The 22078-nt window shown below is 31.3% G+C and overlaps 2 protein-coding genes across 2 annotated transcripts; both read left to right on the top strand.

Moving 5' to 3' along the window:
* The first annotated feature begins 5654 nt into the window (after positions 1–5654).
* On the top strand, positions 5655–7063 carry LOC131655110 (probable sugar phosphate/phosphate translocator At5g25400). The gene has a single exon (XM_058925017.1). It carries the CDS (start codon positions 5744–5746, stop codon positions 6791–6793), a length of 1050 nt encoding a protein of 349 aa, XP_058781000.1. The 5' UTR covers positions 5655–5743; the 3' UTR covers positions 6794–7063.
* Positions 7064–15616: 8553 nt separating this feature from the next.
* LOC131657698 (uncharacterized) lies at positions 15617–16981 on the top strand. Its single transcript, XM_058927066.1, has 7 exons — positions 15617–15798; positions 15841–15925; positions 16008–16259; positions 16372–16412; positions 16536–16569; positions 16664–16701; positions 16895–16981. Exons 1-7 carry the CDS (start codon positions 15617–15619, stop codon positions 16938–16940), a joined length of 678 nt encoding a protein of 225 aa, XP_058783049.1. The 3' UTR covers positions 16941–16981.
* Positions 16982–22078: the final 5097 nt, after the last annotated feature.

Below are 22078 nucleotides of genomic sequence, written 5' to 3'. Positions count from 1 at the left end.
GCGGACACATGCAAAGTTTGCAAGGAATTGAATAAAATGGTCCAATGGAGCTGATCCCAACATTTGCGCCAATAACTCGAAGTGCAAAGGAACTTATTATTATGACATCGTTTACTTGTTGAACGAGACTAGCACACATTTGCGCCAAGTTTAGGTAGTTGTATAACTATACATACTAGTAGTTATATAAATGTTTAATCAAAGCTTATGTAAATATATATTTTAGGTATAACTTATAAGGCTCTTGGTTGGGGCTGACCCTAGAACTGCTTCTTACATTTATACTTCCACAGCTCTACAATATGACTAGGGCCATTATGTCCCCCCTTCCCTCCCGGAATATGTCCCCCACCCACGGGAAAGGATTAGTTTCAACCCTATTAATATAGTATTTGATTTTGTAAACTATTGCTCTGTCCCTTTGCTTGAATGCTACATATTGATAGTCTTTCGTATTAGAAGTAGTAGTGTACTGTTTACTCTATCCATTTCACATTGTTTTTCAAGTATTGAAATTAGAGTTTTGACACATGGGTGCCTTTGATTTACTAGTAAACAGATGCCTTGGTAACACAATTTTAGTCGTAGTTAATGGCGAAATTTGAGGGAAAGTTTTGGGATTAAAAATATATATTTTAATGAAAAAAATTAGACACATGAAACCAATGAAAATATTATATTTCATTTGCAAAAAAACTAAAATAATGGTCACAATAATTTAAGGAAAATTAAACAGTAAGATTATAATTAAAAAACAATTCATATTGATCTTTTTCTTTACACAATGATTAAAATTCATTATAAAATTAATTATTAACTTAGATATAACTCGGTTAAGAAATAATTTTATCAAACTCAAAAAAGTGAGGGGAGTTTCATCAAATTATTGTGACCTTTATTTTAGTTTTTCTTTTTCTTTTATTTTCTCATATAACCAAAAAATAATTATGACTTGATTTTTTATTAAATTAAAACATAAATTAATATTATTAACCATGCTAAAGTTTATGTTTTTATCCCCATAATCACATTTATTTAAGTAGCATTTTATGTAAATATATTTATTAAAATATATAATAGTTTAATAATAATATAAATATTGTTTAAATTGATATGTACGGATATATGGGGCAAGTTATTATACCAGCATTCATATTCATATACATTTATGTTTGTAGATAAGAAAATTTCTTTACCCACCTCCCTATGGGGGTCACCCACAGCGAAAATCCAAAACTACCCCTGCTTCGGAGATGAATCTCCGAAGTTATTTTTTTTTTGATTTTTTTTTACTTCGGAAATGCATCTCCGAAAACACCCAAAAATTGGATTTTTCGGAGTTACATTTCCGAAGTCAAAAAAATTCAAAATCCGTGCATATTTTCGGAAGTTCATTTCCGAAACTGTTGCTGCATATACAAATTTCCCTCCTTCACTATTTCATCATTTTTCTCCAAAACTTCTCAAAACCCTCTCTAAAACCCAATCAATCTCCATCAATTTTTCGCCCTAAAATCAAGTTTCAAACCGTTGATCACGTTAAAGGGAGCATAGAAAGCTACAATTTCAGGTAAACATCTCTCATTTCATCCCCTATTTCACTACATTGATTCAACAAATTTATGCTGAAAACTGATATGGCTCGGAAGTTCATTTCCGAAATATATTACCTAAAAAATTTCGGAAATGAACTTCCGAAATATGCCCTGGCAGTTAAAAAAAACAGTTTTGGCCAATTTTGCTAATTTATTCATTTGTTAGGTATGGTGCATCCGGACAACATTGTGCAAGACGATGGAGTATTAGTTCCGGAAATTGTCAACGTTAATAACGATCCAATTATTGACGTTACTCCTATGATCAATGCGGTCGATGTTCGGCAACATTTTACAAATGATCGGAGCTTCGGTAGTCGCGAACAATTGATTGATTGGGTTCGGAAGGAAGCTAACAAACATGGATTTAGAATTGTTATTTTAAGGTCGGACAACGGAAATAGTAGGCGGAAAGCTTTCGTTGTTTTGAATTGCGAACGGGGTGGTAGTTATGTACAATCAAACCGGGTGCTAAAACACGAGGACACGGGATCGAGAAAGTGCGGTTGTCCGTTTAAGTTGCGTGCTACTCGGAGGGTTGATGATTTGTGGCGGTTAACCGTAATTTGTGGAATTCATAATCATGCCTTGGATGTCAAGTTACACGGACATCCAATGGCGTGTCGTTTGTCCCGCGAAGAGAGGAAAGTGATATCGGACCTAACGATAGTCAAAGTGGCGCCTCGCAACATACTTGCCGATTTAAAGCGTAAGAATCCGGATAGCGTTTCAAATATCAAGCAAGTTTACAATGAACGGCACAATCTCAAGGTTTTGAATATGGGCCCTCGGTCGAAAATGAAACAACTTTTGAAACTACTAGGCGATAACAATTATGTTTCAAGCTTCCGAACCTCCGAGGACAAAGTTACGGTGCATGATATTTTTTGGACTCATCCCGAAAGTATCAAATTGTTCAACACATTTCCAACGGTTCTAGTCATGGATTCGACATACAAGACAAACAAGTATAGGCTTCCTCTTCTAGAGATCGTCGGTGTGACCTCGACGGACAAGACTTATTCGGTGGGGTTTTCTTTTTTGGAGTGTGTAAAAGAAGACAACTTTACGTGGGCCTTGGGAATTTGCAAGTCTTTGTTAGTTGATCAAGAGGTTATGCCAAACGTCATTGTCACCGATCGGGACAATGCTTTGATGAATGCGGTCGATACCGTCTTCCCGACATCTACCGCTTTACTTTGCCGGTATCACATAACTTGCAACGTGAGAAGCAAGTTGAAACCCGCGGTTGGGACAAAAGATAGGCCGGATGAAAATGGTAAAGTTGTCAAAGCCGGTGTTGTGGTTGATAGGATAATGGCGGCATGGAGGGAAATTTTGGATGCATACTTCGAAGAGGTGTATACCGAGAAATTGGTACACTTTAGGTCTTTGTGTGGTTCCATTAGGACTTTTTGTCATTACGTCGAATCCACCATTCTTGACAAAGTTAGAGAAAAAGTCGTGTGCGCTTGGACAAATCGGGTTAGACATCTTGGTTGCACCACGACTAACCGAGTTGAATCCGCACATGCGGTCTTCAAGAGGTGGTTGGGTGATAGCAAGGGAGATTTGTGTCGGGGATGGGACACCGTGAACCAAATGCTTGAAAATCAACACAATGAAATTCAAACATCGTTCGGTCGGAGCAAGACGGTTATGGAACATCGGTATAAGGGCCAAATTCTATTCTCCCAATTGATTTACAACATATCTCGAACGGGTTTGAATTTTTTGTTTCTTGAAGCTAAGCGGTCGGAGACCACGGGGACGGATAGTTCTTTATGTGGGTGCACCATTAGAACTACATACGACACAAGAGGTAGTGTGGTAAATTCACCAGGGGTGGGCAAGAAGGTTAGGAGGTGGGTGAAGAAATTTTCGTAGATAATTGTTCATTACCATTACCATTACCCATATCCTTTTATATTTGTAGATAATTGTTCATTACCATTACCATTATCCATATGCTTTTATATTTGTAGATAATTGTTCATTACTATACCCTTACCAATGATGCATGTATTTATTCTATATATTGGGAGTACTTTCTATAGGTACATGATGAGATCTCATAAGTTAATATATTTTACATTATCTTTTATTAATTTTAGTTAGTTGAATGGTAATACATTACTTTGTATTATTTTTCACTTATTAAGTCAATTCTTACCTTGTTTACAAAGAAGCAAAACTAGCAAGTAAATATCATAAAAAACCCAAAAATCAATATGACATAATTGCCAAATGAAGTTGGCACCCCAATGAGGTCATGCATTTTGATGTTACAAATTGCTATTTGTATCAACTTTCCTTTTCACTACAAGAGAATTTGCCACAATTATAGAGATGTAGATTTGATTAAGCATAATTTTGAAGTCTTTGATTTTTAAAAGTAAAATTAATTAAATTTTTTACTTGAAATTAAAATTTATAGTTTTTGTTTTTAAAATTGATTTTAAGTGATTTTACACTTAAATTTATTATTCAACTTATTTTTATATAAATATAAATCAATTCTATTAAACTCAATTATATTAAAATCAGATATGCCAAACTTAATTATGTTAGAATCTATTAGAGTTTGACCTAAAACCTAATACACCCTCTCACACCCAGCACTCCTCATGCCCATCACTCTTTTTTGGGCTTGGTACGTGGATATTAACGGTGGGCGGTTCATGGTCCGATTGATAGACACTAATACCATATTAGAGTTTGATCTAACTCATTATTACAAAACTGGTTGGTAAGGTGAGGAGTGTCCCTCTATATATACTCTTTCAATGCTCTATCTCCAACCAATATAAAACATTAGAATCTTCCTAATAGAATCAATTATGTCTGCATCAATCTAAATACATCTTTAGTTTTTTTTGAACAATAATACATCTTTAGTTTAATTAAGTTGGTTCAAATGTAAAAGTTTTATAGTTTAACTTGGTTCAAATGTAAAATTTTTATATACAAACGCATAAGTATGAATTAAACATTATTTCACTTATTTAATACTCCCTCCGTTTCACAATAGATGTCCTCTTTTCAATTTTTATTTATTTCAAATTATTTGTCCATTTAGAATATTAATGTAATATTTATTATTTCTTTCCACTAACTTATCCTTATTTATTGCATTTTAATTCATTTAAGTATTCCACTACCTGTTATTAATAAAGTTATTTTAGTAAAGGGAAATGCTAACGAGTGCCCCAGGGGCACTTGTTAAGAGTTTAAAAAGCTAATCAATATTTGTATTTAATGTGTTAGAAATGGAAATAAATGACTTTTTTAAAGAATAACATAGTTTGTTTTATTGAAATTACTTGTATTCAATGCATTAGAAATTGAAATAAATAATTTATTTAAGGAATATATTCTTTATATGGAATGCTTAAAGAGTGCCCCTGGGGCACTCGTTAGCATGACCCTTTAGTAAATGAGACTCAATTTATCATTGAAATCAATATAATTAATTATTTTTTTAAAAAGTGTGAAAATCTTAAAAAAAACACCTATTGTGACACAAAGGGGTATGTCTAAGAAACTTCATAAATAAAATGTGCAAAAAAAAAAAAAAAAGAGAGTTTAAATTTCCATAAAAAATAATGTAAAAGTTAATAAATACAACTTTTCAATAAAATAGATGTTTTTTTTTTTGTTTTTGTGTCTATAAAAAGATGTTTTAAAACCCACATAAATCAGTTACAACTATTTTCCATTAAAAAAAGCCACATTTTAAATTTTAACATAATTAAGTTAAAAAAATCTGATTCTAATGTTTATAAAGTATAGAATACGATATATACAATTATCGGCAATATAACGTAATTTAAAATTATACATTGACCATAAATAAATGAATCCCACCAAAATTAACTTTTGCCATAAAGCCAAAAGTGTCGCTTACGGTATGAGTCTACTAGTCTGCATTTTAAATAACAAAATAATAATAATAATAAAATAATAACAGTAATAATAATAATAACAAAAATATAATAATATTATAATTAACTATTATTCTGATTTAAATAGTTGTTTTGTATCCTTATAAGTCGCAAAATTTTTATTTTTCAGTTATCACTCTCTGACTCTTTCTTCTTCTTCTTCATCTGCATCTTCTTCATCATCTTCTTCTTCGTTGTTCAACAATGGGGAAAGGTGGATCTGTTAGCGATGGCGTAATGAAAAAGATCCTGTTATCCTACACCTACGTAGCGATATGGATCTTCTTATCCTTCACCGTCATCGTCTACAACAAATACATCCTCGACAAAAAGATGTACAACTGGCCCTTCCCCATCTCCCTAACCATGATCCACATGTCCTTCTGCGCAACCCTAGCTATCCTCCTCGTTCGCGTCTTCAAATTCGTCGAACCCGTTTCAATGTCGCGCGAAGTTTACCTCTCCTCCGTCGTCCCAATCGGAGCGCTGTATTCTTTGTCCCTATGGCTCTCCAATTCGGCGTATATCTATCTCTCTGTCTCGTTTATACAGATGCTGAAAGCGCTCATGCCGGTCGCTGTTTACTCGATTGGTGTTTGTTTGAAGAAAGAGAATTATAAGAATGATACCATGTTTAACATGCTTTCGATTTCTTTAGGTGTTGGTGTGGCGGCTTATGGTGAAGCGAGATTTGATACATGGGGTGTGATTCTTCAGCTTGGTGCGGTGGCTTTCGAGGCGACGAGATTGGTTATGATTCAAATCTTGTTGAATTCGAAAGGGATTTCGTTGAATCCGATAACGTCTTTGTACTATGTTGCTCCTTGTTGTTTAGTTTTCTTGTCTGTTCCTTGGATTCTCGTTGAGTTTCCTGTTTTGAGAGATACTTCGAGTTTTCATTTCGATTTTATAATTTTCGGGACTAATTCTCTTTGTGCATTTGCTTTGAATCTGGCTGTTTTTCTGTTGGTTGGGAAGACGTCTGCTTTGACGATGAATGTGGCTGGCGTGGTGAAGGACTGGCTTTTGATTGCGTTTTCGTGGAGTGTGATTAAGGATACTGTTACGCCGATTAATTTGTTTGGGTATGGGCTTGCTTTTCTTGGTGTGGCTTATTATAATCATTCGAAGCTGCAGGCGCTTAAGGCTAAGGAGACGCAGAAGAAAACTGCGCAGGCTGATGAGGAGAGTGGAAGGTTGCTTGAGGATAGGGAAGGTGATGGGTCTGGGAGGAGGAATGATCAGCAGAATTGATTTTGATTAGCTTAATTGAAGAATTGGAAAATAAGTAACCATGAGGAAGAGGATTTGATGGTAACAAACAAGGCACTTGCATTGCATCCTCTCAGCAAATGGGCAAGAGTTAGTAATTTTTTGAGTTTTTCATTTTGATGCTTTTAGAGCTAATAATGTGTTACTAGAGTGAAGTCTCTCAAATCCTTTGTGATTTTGTTATGCTTTTCATGTTATGTTGTTGTAGGGAATCTCAGTATTTTGAGTTTAAATGGTTATTTATTCACAGTACTATATATGCTTCTTTTAACCATGATTGAACAAATTGGCATTGATATCAAACCAGTTTTTGGTGTTATGAACATTATGAAATTGCATCTGGCCTGGTCTGCATTTGCTTATTCTATTTACTCCTAGTATGAAATAGTTGCCACATCACAAATAAAATCCATAGAGATATGACACGTCTACTAAACATTTTGTTCTGAAGCAACAACTGTAAGCTTTTTGGCTGCAAAGCAAATCTACTCAAAAGATTTTTCCCACAAACTGAAAAAAATAACTTTTCTTTGCTAACTGTTACATAGTAGTAAGAGTGTCTGTATTTATGCTGTGTGATCTAGCAGAGTTTGTTCTGTTTATTACTGTCAGTAAAATCTACTTCAGTTTGGAAAACAAACAATATCAATATTAGTAATTTGAAATGACACATGTTCTGTATGAATCAACAACCGGCAACGTTTAAAGATAGGGGTACCACTTGTTTTAGCCCGTTGATCAACACGTGTAATTCTAAATATTCATTATTTTTGTCCATATTGATTTGAGTTACAGCTGGTAGCAGGCATAGTTTCGTTTCTTTCGACTGGCGTGGACAAAATGATGGATAGGTTAAGTGAATGCTTTGTTGTGTTTTAACCTTTTACTGCTCTTTTCTCGTGTATCATTGTACTTTAACGTGGAAATAACAAAGCTAAAAATTGCCAGATTTTTTACCACAATATCAAAATTTCTCAACTCAATGGACAAATTATTCCTTTTTTCAAGATAAATCTTATATTATCATGGCATCGCAAATGCTATTAGTGCTCCCTTGCTTTAAGAGGAGATGCTCGTAGACCAAGACCTTCCTCCTTATTTTACTTTTATTTGTTTTTATTTAATTATTTATTTGTTAATTTATTTTTAAATTATTGTTTAATATAATATTCTTGTTTAATTATTGTCAATTATTATAATTATTTTATTTTTTATAACAAATTCTTAGATAAAAATAATTCGTAAAATAATTTAATTAGGAAAATTTATAAAGTATTACTTAAATATAATAAAAATTATATTACAATTTTTTTATATTAATGATACATTCTATCAAAGTGACCTTTATTTTAACATTGACGATGTGCTAATTGTCGTTGAGGTCTTAATTGAATATGCTGAGGTGGGTTAGAAAAAGTTCTCGCACCTTCATCAAGAAAAAAAAAAGTCTTTGAGTTTGTCTAAGAGGTTCAAATTGGTTGTCACGTTGTTGTAATTTAATTCATTACCCACGTATTGAAAGTCTGGTTGAGTTGTCGTTTGGGTTGATGTGGTAATGATTGGGCGATAGTATTTTTTATGGAGCGGTGAATTTGGTGTGAATGTTTGTGTGGGGTGAAAAAGAATTTGTTGTGGCGGTGTTTGGAAATTTATGTGCATGTCTGAGATGTTGTTTATGGTATTGGTATGAGTATGATGGGTTGGTGACTGATGTTTGTTGCCGGAAAGATTGATTAAAATCTTGGGGTTGCTGTTGGTAGAAAATGTTATACTTTTGGCTTTTTGATTGAATGTTTGACATGTATTGCTTTTGCGTTTTAATGAAAGGTTGTTGTGTGATTTGGTAATTTTGCTATGTTAAGATATGGATGCATGGCATGTATTAGTTTTTTGGTGTTAATGAAAAGTTATGGTTTGGTTTGGTAATTTTTTGTGAGTTGGGATATGGGTATATGTTTGTTGTTGGTTATGTTGGACGTTTGAAGATGGTGTTTGTTCATGTGTGTCAACTAACAATCTAGTTTAAGATAGATAGCCAATTGTAATCGATCTATATTATGCCATGAATTGAGGAATTGGTTTACATTCAGTTGGCATGACATAGTCATCCATGACAAAGTTACGGTGGTTCCTTCATTGATGATACTCTGCCTTGTTGAAGTTTTTCTAGTTTTCAAATTCCTATTAGTCTGACATTTTACTTTTATGTTTATCTTTGAAGCACCTCAGTAATAATATGATGTTCTGATGCATGTCATATTGTAGGTTAACTATATCACTATGGTCCATTTCTATAATAGTGAATTTAATAATTGGTGTTGTTGAAGTCCAGATGACTGCAACGTCTCCACCCCTTAGATAAACATCTTGTATGGTCATATATGGCCTTATGATAACCTGATGCATAAAATGTATTTGTTAGTTTACTAAAAATTAATATTAAAATTGATTAACTAATGCATTTGTCTTCATCCCTAGGAAGACTTCTTAGCATGCATAATGCTTTGTGGTCCTCAGGCTCAGGCGAGCAAGAAGCATGTGGAATGCTTTGTGGTCGTCAAACGAGCTAGGAGAGAATCAGAGTTGAGACAAGTCAATAGCTTTCCAGTGGCAAATAGAGGCTTGGCCGCCGGGCAATCTTAAAGCATGGAATTCGACGAGCGAGATTTTTGATCGTCGGGCGAAATTAGATATTTTTCCCAGGGGGTTTGATCATTTTGCGCTAGATGAGTGAGGCAAAAAGGACATTTTTTCGGGCGCAACTTTTTGGCGCAGAGCGAATTTGGCTTAGCAGAAAATGTGTAAATAAGGTAGAAAAATAATTTTGGGGGTTTCATTATTATTTTAGGGTTTAGAACCATTTTTGGAGGGAGAGAGGCTGAGAAAACAACAAGAGAGGGTGCAGCTTGAAGAATTGGAGTTGGGGTTTGCATCAATCGTCGGGAAATCACGGTGGATGCTTGTTCTTCTTCATTCTTCTCTTTGTATTTAGTTATCATGGGTAACTAAATCTCTTTCTTGTTGGGATTGGATGTATGTTTACTGTTTTAGTATGTATTTATTATAGACTGAAATTAATTATGTTTATAATGTAGGATATGCTTTAAACCAATCATCATTCAAACACTACTGCAATGAAACATGATTTCAAATGAACAACCTTTAAGGTGGATGGATAACATTCTTATGGAGAAATGGACAAGGGAATTTGCCGAGGGTTAGTGATGGAGTCACATGACAACAAATCTTGTTGAATTAATGAACTTTGTCTATATAGGCACTCTGAACCTACCCATAACAACATTGGTGAGAGCAACCTTCTATAGGCTGGGAGCACTACTTTCTAGTAAAGGTTCAAAATGAAGTTCAATGTTAGAATCAGGACAATTATTTACTAAAAATTGCATGAAGGTGATGAAGGAGGAAATTGGAAAATTAAACAAACACATCGTAACAAGATTTGACCCTCAAAACTTGTGTTTCAGTGTCGAAGAGACAATGAACCACAATGAGGGATGACCATTTGCGACATTATTATGTTAAAGGTTGGTGCGACTGCGGAAGGTTTTGAGCATTCCACGTGCCATGCTCACATGTTATTGTGGCATGTTCTAGTGGTCACTATAACATTTTCTTGCACATGTCTGATGTTTACAAGGTTGTTAACTTATTTGATGTTAACAATGAAAGCTTCCCACTGGTATCCAATAAAGAAACTTGCCATACATATCAAGGGGATATAATTTTCCACAGTGAAAATATGTGAAGGAAGAAAAAAGGTCATCTAAAAAACATACATATTAGAACTGAAACGGTCACCACTTATAAGTTGCAAACAAAATACAAATTGTATCATCTTATTGATCATACACAAAAGCGTTGTCCCACTGTTGAAACCATTTCTAATTAAAATTTCATTTTGTGATACATTACTTATAAATTTCATATTATATAAATAATAACTTCATGTTATAAAAAAGAAGAACAACACTAACATCATATTAAAATCATGACAATGCTTACATGACCTATTACAATGCAACAATCAAAACAATTTCATATCCATCATTTACAACGTTGTAAATCATAGCTTCCACATCTAAATCAAGTTTAACTGTTAGCCTGTAATATTGGATATAGTCATTATCATCCACAATTGATATGAGTGAAGTAAGTTTGTATAGTCTTCTAACATTTCTTTCCCCTCCATTCTGATGTTCCCTTAATCAATAGTTCATGCATTCTTCAAACCGCTGAAATTTCAATAAACCCTAAACTCGATCTTAAATGGAGGCTTGTTCCTTGTTAAAAAAAACATTTTCAATAACACCCATGTTGGAACAAATAAACAAAAAAGTTGAGAAGAAAATGACGGAATGTGTGCAAAAATGATTCACAAATTTATATAAAATTCGTCACACGTAGGCTCAAATATAATTGACGGCCCCTACTAAAATATATTATAAAATATATAATAATTAAGTATTATATAAATAAAATTAAAAAATAGAAAAATATATGTGATAAAGGCCTATTGGTGCGTCTTATTAAAATAAGGAAGGGGCACCAATATGCAATAGTATTGGAGTCTCCTTTGAACTTTATAAATGAGCGTCAATAGTAGTAAAGTGACATTTTAAAATAAAGAAGGTGTGTAAATAGCAATGGAAACTCCGTACAAGGTTTTTTTTTTTTATATATATATTTGAAATTGAGTTAGTTATGATTAATGAGAAAAAGTGGAGTAATTTGGGTATTGAGCTGAGAAATTGGGGTATTGTGATAAAAAAAAAAATCAAAAACTGCACTCTAACATACACATGCTTTGGAAAATAAGAAACTAGAAAATAGAGCATCACGAAAACATATGCTTTTTTATGCTTGTAAATTCATAAACAAACTTACACTTAAGTTTTTATACCTTACCTAACTATTTTTAACGTGAGTTTTAGAATTCTTTTCAATATGCACTAATTTTGACAACCATGCAATGTGTTTTGGGCTTGTAAACATAGTTTTACATTATTTAAAAATCGAATCTAAAATTAATTTATATAAACATTCGTATATTTCAATTTTCACATTGTTTAGAAGTTAAGTTTAAAATTAATTTATATATAACACACATTTCAATTCAATAAGACACATTTTTTAAAGGGTAAAATTGTGAGGATTCTCACATCCAAAATAGACAATATCTCGTAATCGTAGTGGCGCTGACTTGAAGTCAACCGAAACATTGATGTCATCCTATAATGCATGGTGAATTCTTATCTACCCAACACAAAAAGTTGGGTAGAATTACCTTTAATGTAAAATGCTTTGGAAACAATCAAAAAGTATATTATTTAGTAATTAATTAAATAAGACAAAATTAAATGATGCAATGTGATTGGTAGAATGTACACTACCCAACTTTTTATGATGGGTAGAGAAGATGTCCCCATAATGCATAGGTACGTATACGGTATCCCGTGCAGGTACTAATACTAGTATGTGATATAACATTTAGAAAAAAACTAAGGTATGAATACGTTAGTAAAATAATAAGAGTTTTTTATAAAATGTATGAATAGAGAACTAAATCGTTAAGTTTACGACAAAACATTACTAATAAAAGTTTAAAAAATAAAAAATGATGTTAAGATACAATGCCAAAGAAATTAAAATACATAAATATATTATATTGATATTTGAGAAAATTACAAATTTCATTTTAAATTGAATAATAAAAATAAAAAAGTACCACGAGTACAGTATGTGTACCAAGTATGGATGCGTATTTCGTACCGATATTTCACAATTTTAAAAAATTTCATGTTTCATAGATGCCATTTTTAAGAACTCAAAGTTAACAACGTGTCTGTTAAGAAGTGTGGTTGGGCGTAACTCAATCCTACAAAACCGGCTTATAGGGTGAGGATTGCCCCCACTTATAAGTAAGTGTTTAGGCCATATATTGTCTGATGTGGGACTTGTAGCACACCCCCTCACGCCCAGGACTAGACAATTGGAGCGTGGAAATAAATGGTGGATGACCCGATAGCGAAAACCATAGAAGGTGGTCCACTGGATTTTAAACCAGTCTCTAATACTATGTTAAGAAGTGTGGTTGAGCCTAACTCAACCCTACAAAACCGGCTTGTAAGGTGAAGATTGCCCCCACTTATAAGTACATGTTTAGGCCATATATTGTCTGATGTGAGACTCTTAACAGTATCTCTTAACCTTGATTAGTGAACAAATGTTTCAAACTAATTAAAATAATCTTACATTATTTAAAAATCAAAGTTAATTTTAATTTATATATTTCAACTTAACACTCAACAAGACATTTTTTCTTAAAAGACAATCTTAGCACGGACAATGCAACACGCTTGATTACTGTGAAATGTAACAAAGCTGGGTTTGGTAGCAGTTGAGTATTAACTATGTTGCCGAACAGGGAAGTACCTTGTAATGAAGAAAAACACAATTCTCACTGTAAATATGTCTATGAAGAGAAAGGCTCATCAATGAATTTGTTTCAGCCGTACCCATATATGATTGTCCTCATTCATCTTGCATGTTATGCTGTACACTCTGTTTGTAGCATGGTGTTGATTTTCTCAAAGTGTGAATAATGAATCGTGACCATGAGTAGAGGTGGTAGCTTTGCTAGGTACTAATATGATTACTTCATCAACTTAATCATTATGTAAATGCATATAGATGTTTACGTAAGCTGATGATGATGATGATGTTTAAGTTAATTTAACCCTATTAAATAATTTTTGTTTGTCAGCTAATCATAGTATCCAATATTTTTTATTTATCAACGTGCCTACAATGTGTGGAAGTGAGGTTATACACAAAATAATAATTTGGAGTCAATATCACAAAAAAAAAAATTTAAGCAAGAAATATATTAACTAGAATATTAGGAATACTCAACCTTGGTTATAGAAGGAGGAGAAATTACAAACCAATTGAAACTTAGGATAAAATTCAACCTTAACTATTTTTAGTAAAAATTATTTTAATAATAAAAATATAGAGAATAAATATAATATTTTATTAAAAATAGTAAGATATACCATTAAACAGGACCAAACTAAATTTTCTTTAATAAAAATATGCTTTGAGAGATTCTCAATACATCTAGTATATTTTTTAAGGATCCCATAAAAATCTAATTTTCCCCCTTTTTGAAAAGATCCCATAAAAAAATATTGTTCTATGTGATTGAACTCTTAAACTTTGACCAATAATCTACGCCTCAGTTTAATCTAATTAGTACATATCAACTACCTCATTCCTTAGCTAATCCTTACATATTTTGCCGTTGTTTGGTTACTTTTTAATAGTAAGAATGGCACATCTTGGCCCTTTGAAGAGTCAAATTCTGAATTTTTATATGGTATGAGGTTTATCCATTGTGCTTAAAATTGTGCACCTCTTGATAACTACCAACATACCACTATCTACATAATAAAGTTATTCTCAGTTGAGTTAAAATTAGATATAGATGAGTATGTAAACTAAGGTCGAAATTTTAGTTGAAAAATATATCCAATTTTTTAATATTTTTCACATTTTGAGTTAGATTATCTATGGCAGCCCTTCCAACTTGATTGCTTATGTAAAACAAACAAGTTGTTATAATAATTTGGCAGTCCTTCCAACTTGATTGCTTATATATGGCAGTTCTTCCAACTTGATGAGTTTCCAACCACTAATTCTCTTCGTGATATATATATATATATATATATATATATATATATATATATATATATATATATATATATATATATATATATATATATATATATATATATATATATATATATATATATATATATAAAAGGAGGGTTATATTTATTCCACGAGTAAGTTATTATAACTTACTCCAAATCTAGACCATTGATTCTTCTCAATCTAATGGTTAAAAATAATAAGTAATAATTTTCTCTGTCCAAATTTAATTACTTATTATTTTTAACCATTATATTGAAAAGAATCAATGGTCTAGATTTGGAGTAAGTAATAATAACTTACTCCTGGAGTAAATATAACCATCCTCATATATATATACATATATATATATATATATATATATATATATATATATATATATATATATATATATATATATATATATATATAATATTTTTAATCCAAGAATAAGTTATGAAGACTTACTCTACATCTTGACCATTAATTCTACCCAATCAAATTGTTTAAAATAATAATAATCTATCATATAAGAAAAGTCTACCATTTGGGACTTTCTTAGGCTATCCACATCAGCAACTCTTCTCTCAATTTTCCACGTCACTTTTCTCAATTTTATGCTCATGCTACGACTGTTACACTTCTCAAATTGCAGTTACTTAAGTATCCTCTTTCTCCTATTCATTTCACGTTACAAACTTTCTCCAAATTCTCTTCATCAATTCATTTCACGTTACAAACTTCCAGCGGTTACTACTCTCCACATTCATCTTCCCCAAATGCTAACCCTAATTCAAATACTCAGTACTTCACACAACCTTTCATCAACCCTTATCACAACCATTACCACAAATTCATCATTGGACCGCAACAGATTCACAACGTGCGGAGCACCGTCATCGGTAACAAATCTTCTTCTTCTACAGCGGTTTCGCAAAAACCGTTTCTCTTTCAAATGCTATTCTCTCCCTTTTCCCATTATCAATCGCATCGCTTCATAAACCCTAATCCATAATTTGTTTCTGTTTCTGTTTCTCACTCGATTCTTTTCTCTCCATATTCCATTCAATTGCATAAGGTGAAAAACAAACCATGGAGCACGGTTGCGACATCAGATTCACGAACAACAATTTGCGGATCCGTCAACAAGCTTCCATTCGCACACTGATTGAAAAACAAACCATGGAGCACGGTTGCGACATCAGATTCACGAACAACAATTTGCGGATCCGTCAACAAGCTTCCATTCGCACACTGATTGAAGCAATTATTGGGTTTTGTCTGAATTTTCAGATAAGGTTTGTTTTTTGATGCAGATTAGATAGATTCCTTTCATGTGCATTTTCTGATCGGTTTTGCTTGAATGGGAAAATAGAGGGAAACAATGTTGGAATTTTGAAGGTGAGATTAATTTAGGTATGAATTGGTTCGTTGATTTATTGTTTTTCTTATTTGATTGTGTTTGTGTTTTTGTTAATTATAGGACGGGAACGTGGAAATTGGAGATGAAACGGAGAAATTGAGAACATATAATGGTCCTGTGAAGGATAAGAAAGTGAAACAGCCAAGTGGTAAAGGTGTGAATGCAGGTTTGGTGAGAAAGAACAAAGTCGGGAAAGATGAAGAGGTGGCAGCAACAGTGGCTGTTTCGAATGGTACTTTGAGTTTAGACTCGAATCTGAGGCAGGCGGTTAAGAGCAGACTGTTGAATGACAAGCACACTCGATTGAACAAGGTAATGGTTTCCTTTGATTGTGATTTCTCGGTTTGTTCTTTAGCTTTTTCGATTTGTGCGGTGAAATTGTAGTGTTGGCGTTTACTGATATATTTTTTGCACTTTCTCTCAGCAAGCGGGAAAGTCTGATGCAGTGTCTTCTGAAGCACCAATGTATGAAATGCTTTTTATATTCGTTTTGAATTGTTTGTAATATTTTTTCTGAGAAAAGAATATGGTATGCATATTCTATCATCTTAATTATTTGATGTGTGGATTGTAATTTATTGGATACAGATTTAGCCATAGCATTGAATGCTACAAGCAACGGGTGAGTTGTTCCATCTAAAAGCATGTTTAAGATCTTATTGGCAGTTATAGATTGTTATTTGATGTTTGATGTTTGATGTTTGATGTTTGGTGAGTTATTGGCAGTTATAGCACTGAATGCTACAAGCAATGGGTGAGTTGTTCTATCTACTCCAGTTTTGATATTTGATGTTTTGTTAAACAATTTGTTACTTTATATTGTTCATAATTCAAAATGCATTCATCATAGAGGTCGCAAAGGTCGCAACTTTTAACCATTCATGAATTCTACTTTTCTATATTTCGAATTCTATCTTATTGTCTACTAATCTAAACTCAATTGACAGCAGATTGGGATATCTAAATAGTGGTCTTCCACACAGACAGCGGTAAGCGGGTTGCATATGATTGGAGTGTCGTGTTCACATCTAAGGGTAAATTTCTTTATTTGCTGTTAAATTTGATATGATATGATCTATGCTTTGACTTCGCGATATCAGAATAGCAATCTGTTGGATTTGATTGAAAACTTTCTCGAAGTTTTACATTGCTGTTTGGTTTAGATATCAATTATTGTCTGGAAAATGTATTTTATCTTGCTCTTTTCTTTCATTACTTTTCAGGTGCATGGGATACTCTCTCAAATGGATCCAACAGTGGTTGATTTTGTGATAAGATTGCAAGCCAGGGTGGCCCAGTTCAGATATTGGTTATGCTTTATATGACTGGTCATGCTTATGAGACTAATGGGGTTGTAATTTATGATGAGTAATTTATGATGATTTTGATTTTGTCTAGGTTTTACTGATTCATAGATCTGATTTTTTAAAATATGATTTTGTTTAGTTATGTGTGAATTTGCTGCTATTGACTGGTATTAAAAGAAGGCTTTAGTGTTATCGATTATTAGCAGTCTGCGATTGTCGACAGGAATAAGAGGTATGTTATCAAATAATGCATATTTGCTTGATTACTAATTAGTATATGATGTATTATTTCTGCTGTATTTCAATTCAAATGTACTCTTTTATTTCATGGTTTTGGAAACAAATTATGTAGATGGATCTGAATAGAGAGGATGAGAGAGCCAGAATAGAAGTTGCAGGAAGAAGAGTCATTCATCGATTCTCCTCCAATATAATTATCATTATTGTGAGTAAAAATGATTTTTTATGAATATTTTTTCATTTACTATTAGCAATTGTTATTTGAAATTGTGAAATTGTTCTGTTGTCTCGGATCTGCCTCTTTCAATTTGGGATTTTTTTGGATTAATTTACTTCAGCTAGGTTGCAATTTGAATCAATAATTTTTGCGGCCTTGATTTCTGAAAAAATCTGGTTTAGTTTGCGGTGATTTAATGTCGAACCTGTTGTTTTTTTGCTCTGATGCATATTGTTTGAGTTATTAGGCTGTTTGTTTTTCTTTGTTGCTGAGAGTTTAATGAGTTTAATGGCTGATTTCAGGTCAAGGAAGGTGTTCAGTCATTTACATTTTAGATACAATGTCGTCAAATTCGAAATACCCGATTCTGAATGATAAGCCCATTAATCAGTGGAAGGTTACAGAGTTGAGAGAGGAGTTGAAGAAAAGGAAGTTACCAACCAAAGGTTTAAAGGAGGATTTAATCAATTGTTTGGATGAAGCTATTCGTGAGGAAAGGGAGGTTGCTGAGGCTTCGCCCGAACAGGAAGAGGCTGCTCTTGAACAAGAGGCTGCTGAGGCTTCCCCTGAACAGGAGAAGGCTGCTATTTAAATATAAGGTAACTTTCTTGCATCTATAATATATATAATAAACCATTTTTCACTTCAGTTATCTTAGAGTGTCATTATATAACTTCCAGGACTCATACCACTTGAAGTTGTTGCACCACTCCTTTGTGCTGGTATCGCTGTCTATAAAGCAGAGCTTCATGTAGGTGTTGTTGGACTTGGTGGTTTTGGTCACATGGCTGTTGAGTTTGCCAAAGTTTTTGGTGTTAATGTCACTGTAATTAGTACATCGCCAAACACAAAAAAGGAAGCATTAAAACACTTGGCTGCTGATTCATTTCTGATATGCCGTGATCCGGATCGGATGAAGGTTGCAATGAATACTTTAGATGGTATTATCGACACAGTTTCGGTGGATCATCTTTTGCTACCTTTGTTTGGTTACAAAAAGTCAGCTATTTCATTTGTGAAGCATATTATTACCCAGAAATAAATTTAAGCTTCAAAAGATATTAAATATATCTACCATGGTCTTTAAATTATTTTCAATTTCTATACTTTAAATTTAAAGTAATTTGTCGGCAGACCAATGCAGTGATCATTTGGGATCAGTAAAAAAAAAACATACATAATTATTTTAAATTAATGGTTTGATTTTATGTTTTAATGATTTTTATTTGTGTTTTAAATATTCTAAATAAGTTATTTATTGAATTAAATTTTTTAATTTATTGATATTTAATGTCAAGTTTTTATTTTTTTATTAATGGAAGATAATGATAAACTAAATTGTTAGTAATTTAAAAAACAAATCTTGATGATGATACGTAGTGCACCAATAATGTTACATAAATATGTGTTAAATTCAATCATTAAACAGTTAGTAATTAGAAATAAATGGAGAGATAATATACTTTTTATTCTATGAAAGTAAATAAAATAAAATAAAAAGGATGCACTACAATTTTTATAAAATAAAATAAAATAAATGGAGATGATGATACTTTTTATAAAAATATTAAATTATGTGCTACAATTTGCAAATCTCATTGTCAATTAAAATACGAAAGTTGAAAAAAAATAGGACGCACATGTCTTTTTTTTCAAACCACGTTTAAATATATGTTGCATCCCGGTCAAAATTTTATAATTCAAGTAACAATTAGAATAATATTTTAAATTATGATTCTATTTTAAAAAATAATAAAATTTCTTGGTTAAATAACTTCTGGGTCAAATAAAATGTAATTTATTTATGATAAAAAATTGAATAATATTATTTTTTTAAAGAATCGTTTCAATTATTAAATGATCATTTATAACTATTAAATTACAATAATGTCATAGATTAAATATAATTTATGGTGCAATTTAATCTCTCCTCACAAAAGAATTAAACTAACAAAAAAAATATAAAATGTAATAAAATATTACAAATTAAAAACTAAGATATAGACCAAATATCTCTTATTTTATGTAGCCAATATACACAAAATATACGAAAAACCATCAAGCAATTTAATATCATCATTCCTCATTGCAATATTTGCTACGAGTTTTTTCAACAAATTTTTATAACATTAATATCAAAAGATCAATTTACATTAATATATAAAATAGAAATCAGTTACAATTAATTAATTTAATTATTATAAATATTACTCTACATTTTTGTTTATGTTTTTTAATATTCTTTAAGTACTTATTTAATTCTATATGATATATTAAGAGTCATAAATATTTATTAATTTAAATCTCCTACACTCTTTTCTTACCTGAAACCCACTATTAATTTAAACCGTGAATATAGTGATATTAATTTGAAAAATATTTGCTACTAATATATATGGTTGTATTAAAAAATAAAAATAAAAAATTAATATAATTCCGTATTAACTAAAATTATTAATATAAATATATAATACTAATATATAGTTATATTTAGGGGTGATCGTATCCGAACCAATCCAAAAGGAAAACCGCAAACCGAACCAATCCAAACCGAAAACCGCAAAAACCGCGTTTGGTTTGGATGGTTTTGGATGATTTTTTGGCCGAACCGCACGGTTCGGTTCGGTTTGCGGTTTTCATTTCACAAAACCGAACCAAACCGAACTGAACCGCATATTTAACTAAACTTTTGAATTTCCAATCCAATTACAATATTGCACACTCACGTCACGTGACTCACTATTCCTTCATTCTTCCTTCCTATTCAACATTTCAACTTCATTCTCTGATTTCTCTCTCACTCATTCTAGAGAAGCATTTGGTGTATATGTAGTACTGATAATATTTAGTCCTGAAGTTGTAATGTTGTATTAATATTTATAACTGAAGTTATCTGATACTTGTATATGTAGTATGTAGTTTATTAGTTAGTATGTAGTTTATTAGTATGAAAAACTGTATATAGTATGTAGTATGAATAACTGAAGTTATACTAGTAATTTAGTATGTAGTATATGTAAAATACATAGTATGGTACTGTAAAATACATGATACACTTATATGGTAGTAATTTTGGTGTAAAATACATGTATGGAAGAATGAATTATTTTGGTGTAATTAGTATGAAAAACTTTTTTTTAATGGTACTGTAATATATGTAATAAATGTATGGAAGAATGAATTATTTTTCTTTTTTTATTTCAGTACATTTTTATTTTATGGTGTAAACCGCAGCCCACCGAACCGATCCTAACCGCATTGGTTTGGTTTGGTTTGGTTTGGATGACTTTTTAAAAATTAACCGAACCAAACCGAACCGCATGCATTTTTATCTCGCGGTTAGGATGACTTTTATGCTCAAAACCGAACCAAACCGCACCGCGAACACCCCTAGTTATATTAAGGATTGTGACTATTATATAGTTATATTAAATTTTTTATTATTATATAATTATAATAAAAATCATAATTTATATAAAAATATATCATTTTTTATTTTTTGAATACAAGAAGATATAGTGGTAGAAAATATTTTTTCAATAAATATAGAGTCATGTTATTAATTTTATTGAAGGTGTTAATTATTTACAATAATAACAAATAATTATATTATAAAAAAGCATTTATAAAATAGTTTATGATAAAAAATATATAATAATAATAATATAATAGAAAAAATATTTGTTTCATTTTAAAGATAATAACCATGAGTATATATTATTTAACTATTAATATAGTTATTTAGTGATTCGAAAAATATTTTTATAGGCTTTAATTTGTATATTAATAATTAATTAAAAAATACAAAACACTAGCAATAAAATTATTTTATGTTAAAAAACTCTATTAAAATTATTTAATTGGTAATCAAAATTCATTAGGTCGAAAATTAATCTTATCCATTAATTGAATCATAAAATAAAATAAATATAAATTAGTTACAATTAATTAAATTAATCATCATAAATATTAATTTAATTTTTTTTATGTCTTTTAATATTTTTAAGTATTTATTTAATTGTATATGTTATATTAAGAGTCACAAATATTCTTTATGTTATATTAAGAGTCACAAATATTTTGAAGTTAGTAATCAAAATATTGAATATTAACGTGAGTATTAAATTACAGAGTAAAGTATAAAATATTAACGTGAACATGGAGTTACTGCTAAAAATATTGAATAATAACGGAAACATGGCGTTATTAATCAAACTATTGAATATTAACAGGAACAAATTTGGAATATTAACGGAAACATGAAGTTAGAGATCAAAATAATGAATATTAGCGATAACATGAAGTTACTGATCAAAATATTGAATTTTAACAGGAACATGAAGTTACTGAACAAAATATTGAATATC

The sequence above is a fragment of the Vicia villosa genome, linkage group LG3, assembly GCF_029867415.1.
Source record: "Vicia villosa cultivar HV-30 ecotype Madison, WI linkage group LG3, Vvil1.0, whole genome shotgun sequence".
NCBI lineage: Eukaryota > Viridiplantae > Streptophyta > Magnoliopsida > Fabales > Fabaceae > Vicia > Vicia villosa.
The sequence above is the reverse complement of the archived record's forward strand: the minus strand, read 5'-3'. Positions and strand labels throughout refer to the sequence as shown.

Coding starts and splice junctions, on each gene's coding strand:
- LOC131655110 (XM_058925017.1), top strand. CDS start 5,744: ATGGGGAAAGGTGGATCTGTTAGCGATGGCGTAATGAAAAAGATCCTG.
- LOC131657698 (XM_058927066.1), top strand. CDS start 15,617: ATGGAGCACGGTTGCGACATCAGATTCACGAACAACAATTTGCGGATC. Junction 15,799..15,840: donor CTGATTGAAGCAATTATTGG/GTTTTGTCTGAA, acceptor TTTTTGATGCAG/ATTAGATAGATTCCTTTCAT. Junction 16,413..16,535: donor GTGTCTTCTGAAGCACCAAT/GTATGAAATGCT, acceptor TATTGGATACAG/ATTTAGCCATAGCATTGAAT.